The sequence below is a fragment of the Trichoplusia ni genome, chromosome 2 (assembly GCF_003590095.1).
Source record: "Trichoplusia ni isolate ovarian cell line Hi5 chromosome 2, tn1, whole genome shotgun sequence".
In the NCBI taxonomy this organism is placed as follows: Eukaryota; Metazoa; Arthropoda; class Insecta; order Lepidoptera; family Noctuidae; genus Trichoplusia; species Trichoplusia ni.
In genome coordinates, this window is record NC_039479.1 from 13,240,352 (window position 1) to 13,245,489 (window position 5,138).

Consider the following 5,138-nt stretch of genomic DNA (forward strand, 5'->3'; position numbering starts at 1 on the left):
TGAGAACCTCTTAACATCGATGAATGACTCGTCTTCACCCTTTGCTGCCATCACCTGCTGCCCGCCCTTTTCTTCTGGTAAGCTACCCATTATTCTGAATTCTTGTACAGGCCATTCTTCTTCTGGTTGACGAAGAAACGACGGACCTTGAAACCATCTTGAGTGGTGACTGAATTCAACCGGCGTCCCTCTTGTGGCGTCGTCTGCTGGGTTTTCTTTGGTCGGTACCCATCTCCAGTCCCTTGGCTTTGTCGTGTCTTCGATTTCAGCAAGTCGGTTGGCTACGAACGTCTTGAACTTTCTTGGCTCCGCCTTGATCCACTGCAGTACTGTACTAGAGTCGGTCCAGTATGTTTTCTTTGATACTTCGAGTTCCATCTCTTCTTCAATCGTGTTCGTCAGCCTGCTGCCAAGTAGCGCAGCTTGCAGCTCCAGTCGTGGGATAGAGACTGGTTTCGTCGGCGTCACTCTTGCTTTACCGGCGATCATAGAGATGTGAACGTTTCCCCCTGGCTCGATTGTCCTCCAGTAGACGACTGCGGCGTAAGCCTCTTCACTTGCATCGGTGAACGTGTGTAATTCCCCTCTCCTATTACGAGGTGAAAAACATCGAGGAATCCTAAGTTTCGTCAGCGCCGATGTCTCCCTTAGATACTTCATTCAAGCTTCCCTTTGTTCATCGTTGATTGCCTCATCCCAGCCTATTTTAGTTCGCCAAATGACTTGAATAAGTTTCTTCCCTTGTATCAAGACTGGCGCCGCAAAGCCCATTGGGTCGAATGTTGACATCACGGCGCTTGTCACTTCACGCTTAGTTGGCGCTCTTCTGTCTTCCAATAACTCCTTTGGTGTATTGCGAAGACCGATGTTAAATGCTAGGCTATCTTCTTTGACGAGCCATCTTAGACCCAGAGTTTTCTCCTCCTTCGTAAGCTGCAGAGAGTCTTCCTTTGTAGTATCTTCAACTTCTGACAGCACTCTTGAGTCGTTACTGGCCCATCCCTTCAGGTGAAAGCTTGCCTTTGAATGAATTTCTTTAACTTCTCTTGAAATTTTCTTTGCTTCGGCGGTTGACGAGAAACTTTGAAGATAATCATCCATGTAATGATTTCTTCTTATTGCCTTCACAGCTTCAGGGTGCGTGATCTTGAAGTCTTCTGCGTTCTTATTCATCACGTATATAGCTGTCGCAGGTGATGACGCTGCTCCAAATATTATCGACGACATCCTGTACTCTTCCGGTTTGCCTGTTCTTCTGCTTCCCCTCCAGAGGAACCTTAAACAATCCCGGTCTTCTTCCTTAACTTTGACACGAAGAAACATGTCTTGTATGTCAGCCATGACTGCCACTGGGCCTTCTCTAAAGCGCAGTAGCACCCCAAATAGCGACTGCAGCAAGTCAGGTCCTGCTAGCAATGCGTCGTTGAGGCTTCTTCCTTCATACTTGGCTGCTGCGTCGAAAACAATTCTTGGCTTCCTCTTGACCGGGTGTATGACGGCGAAGTGAGGTAAGTAGAATGTTTTCCCCTTAGTGGTGGTTACGGGGGCCTTCTCTGCGTAACCATTTTCTATTAAAGTCTGGATCTGCTTCTCATAATATTCCTTGACATCTTCTTCACGATCCAGCTTCTTCTCTATGTTGACCAGGCGACGAAACGCTTGATTGTAGTTATTGGGTAGGGTCTCGCCTTCCTTCTTCCACAAGAGGCCTGCTTCGAATTGACCGCTTGGTAGTCGCTTCGTTGTTTTCTCTAAGGTTTCCAATGCTCTTCTATCGCTGTCGTTTGATGGCAGTCGATTTTGAATCCCCAGAGACTCTAACTGAAAATGTTCCCGGACGACTTCTTCAATGTCTTCGCATTCTGACGTTGCCCTGCCGTAGTGCGTGAAGTTGACTTCGGCGTTCGATCCGGTTTCACACCCATGTAGCACCCACCCTAAGTGTGTGAGTGAGGCTACGGGTTCAGTTGGCTTGCCCTTCTTCAGTCTTCTTGTGACTATGAGTCCCCAATTGTCTTGCCCAATCAGTAACTTCGGTCGCTCTGCGTCGTAGAGCAACTGCCTTTCAATTGCCTTCAAATGTAGGCAATTCTTTACAGTGCTCCTGTTGACCCTTTGTTCAGATAGCTTCAGATCGTCGATGGTTCTAACAGTGATAGTCTTCTTATCCCTTCTGTGAACCCCCTTAATCTTCAAGTTGATCTTCTGTGTGCTATCTTTCCTAATGACCTTCCCGCCGACGGTTTCGATTGTGAGTGCATCGCGACTTCCTACAGCTCCAATCTTCTCGGCTACCGACGCGTCTAAGAGTGTGACGGTCGACCCTTCGTCCAACAAGGCGAGCACACGAACTTGTCCCTTGGGCCCGTAGAGTTGCACCGGAACAATCTTCAAATATGCTCTGTTTTCATCCTTGTTGTTGTGGACTGAGGCGACTTTCTCTTCTGATGCGCCTTCCTTATTGCTTGACTTTTGTACTTCTGGCTTGTCCGAGTGTAAGATAGTGTGATGCCATCTTCGACACTTCCTGCAGACAGGCGCTTTACAGTTGCTTCTTAAGTGCTTGAAGCGAAGACACTTGAAACAAATCTTCGCTTTCTTGATGATGTCCCATTTCTTATCAATCGACGCTTCTTTGAACTTCTTGCACTCTGTTGCAAAATGTTCCTCTTCACAAACGGGGCACGACTTCTTAAACTTCTTATCTTGAGACTCTTCTTGTACAGTGTGTACAGGTCTTCTTGAACTCTTCTTATCAGATGGAACTTCAGGTGGGGCAAAGTCCCCACACATGTCGGCTTCAATATCCAGGAATTCTTCAATGAGTAAAAGTTCCTGAATGTCTTCATCTCTCCGACCCCTATGATATGCGAACCAACGAAACTTCATGGTAGGTGGCATCTTGTTTCAGGCGAGCTGAGGTACTGAGGTTTCTTCAATGCCTTGATTGTCTCGATAGCGTTCTTGACTCGACTTGCAAACACGCAGATCTCGCCAGGACTTTCGCTCACTTTCGACAAGTTCTTCAGTTTTTCCAACTCAGCTAAAGCCAGTGCACCAGGTCTTCCAAATCTTGATTCCAAACCCTTGATTACTTCATGTGGCTTCTCAGCGGTAAACAGTAAACTCTGAACTGCTTCTTTCGCTTTCCCCTGTATGGCTCTTCTGAGGCGAGCCAGGTTCTGTGCGGCGCTGAAGGAGGCAGCCGTATCTTCATACGTCCTTCTGAACGCCAACCATTCTTCACAGGCTCCATTGAAGTAAGGAAGTTCGATGTACTTCGGCGCGATGACGTCACGCGAATTCCCGGACAGCTTGCCTATTGCTTCTGCCAGCTTCTGAATGTCGCTCTTCTTATCTTGTGACTCGACCGGCCTCTGTTCCTTGCTTGACCCGGCGCTGGTTTGGATGAACCACTGTTCCACTTCATGAGTTCGCTCGTATATTTCTTCACCAGCTCCATCTTCATCTTCCGACTCAGCGGCGACAAGCTCTAGTTGTGCTTGCGCCACCCTTAGTCGTGCTTCCGCCATTTCTTGCTCCCGTAACGCCACAGTCAATCTTGCTTGCGCTTCTGCTCTCTTCCTATGCGAAGAGCGAGCAGACATTGTGTCCCTGTCCCGGGCCGGGTTCCCAGGATCAGGCTGCTGCAGAGTCCCTTCTCTCGACGACGTCCTGATTCCAACGCTTCGATTTGGATTCTGCACCGTGGTATGACTGCCTTCTTGACGTGCGGGGTTTGAATCTTCAACCTCTTTCGCGGCGGCGTGTGTCAGGGGGGCGGGGCGCACCGCCTCTGCTGACGTTGATTCCCTCCTGGTGGCGTCCTTGGACTGGGGTACGGGGGCCCGGCTTCCTTTCGGACTTGTTGTCGGCGTTCTCTTCGCGAGCGTCGACATACTTGCGATACTCGTAGCGGCGGAGCTTGCAGTATCGCTCGGAGTGTGCATACTCCAGTCCGACGACGAACTATTTCCTGCAGTCTTAGACTGCGTCGAACCCGATCTTGTAGTTGGCATCTTCGTATTATAACCCAATCCGGCTCGACAAAGGACCAAAAATGTTACAGCGAGTGGACTGTATTTGTGGGTTGGTCCGTTGGTCCAATGGGTTCGGACCGGGCACTGGCGGGATACAAAGAAGCAGGGGTTCAACGCAGTAAAAGAAATTGTGCAGTACTTACATAGTTCTTTATTCTCCCCAGTATTTCTAGGCTTCCTAGTCTTCCTAGTCTTCCAAGGTTCCTTTCCGGATGCTCACTGGATGTGGAATGCCTAACCGCCGGGAGGGCCCTCTATTTATAGTGACTGCCGACCAATCACGGGGGCGCGTATTTGGCGCCAGCCAATCATGGCGTGCCGCGTTCCCGCGCTGGCCGGCAAGAAACCCTTCCAGAGGCTTATCCCGGCAGTTAGGCGTCCCTTACAAATGTTCTAGACCTTTTTACCCTATTTAACCCTATCCCTACACCTTTATTTACATAAAAATACGTCTTAAAATAAAGATAATTGCAAAAACCCGCACCTTAATCATGACAACAACATGGTGCTGCCCCCTGTGACAGAATCGGTAACTAAAAAGTGAATTTTATGTAGGTACTTTTAAAACTAATCTACGTGCGTCGCCACCTACCGAGAGTTAGTTACAACAAATTCTAAATAATTGCGGGTACTTATGAAACAACTCCTATCAATAATTGTTTCTAAATAAAACCTATTTCTAGGTTTTTCAGGGTTAAATAGTATATGGACAACACTTAGGTAACTAAATCTTAGTTCTTAACCATAGTCTAAGTCCCTAGCACACATCATATAGTCTTAAACATTTGCGAACAAACCTTAACATAACATAAACAATGTTTCAATATATACCTACGTACACCTATAACTGATTGCAAACGTAAACAAACTCATTAACTTTAAGAAACTTGAAACGTTAATCAAACAAAAACTATAACATACTTAATTTAGGTGTACGTAGTTGTCATCGTCGCTAACAGTTAATGTAATTTATTGCGTTTGATAAAAAAGTAATTTGTTTTATTTTTAATACAAATGTTTTCCGCTCATTGACTTTTCAACCCTGGGCCCAGAGGGTAGAGCTCTTTTCACGTCTTTGCCACCCCTTAGATCTCTAGC

At 47.2% G+C, this 5,138-nt stretch overlaps 1 protein-coding gene across 1 annotated transcript; it reads right to left on the reverse strand.

Moving 5' to 3' along the window:
• Positions 1 to 660: 660 nt before the first annotated feature.
• On the reverse strand, positions 661 to 2,889 carry LOC113501707. Its single transcript, XM_026882913.1, has one exon. The coding sequence runs from the start codon at positions 2,887 to 2,889 to the stop codon at positions 661 to 663; it is 2,229 nt and encodes a 742-aa protein (XP_026738714.1).
• Positions 2,890 to 5,138: the final 2,249 nt, after the last annotated feature.

Bases quoted from the DNA above. Each gene is read 5' to 3' on its own strand.
- LOC113501707 (XM_026882913.1), bottom strand. From the start codon at position 2,889: ATGAAGTTTCGTTGGTTCGCATATCATAGGGGTCGGAGAGATGAAGAC.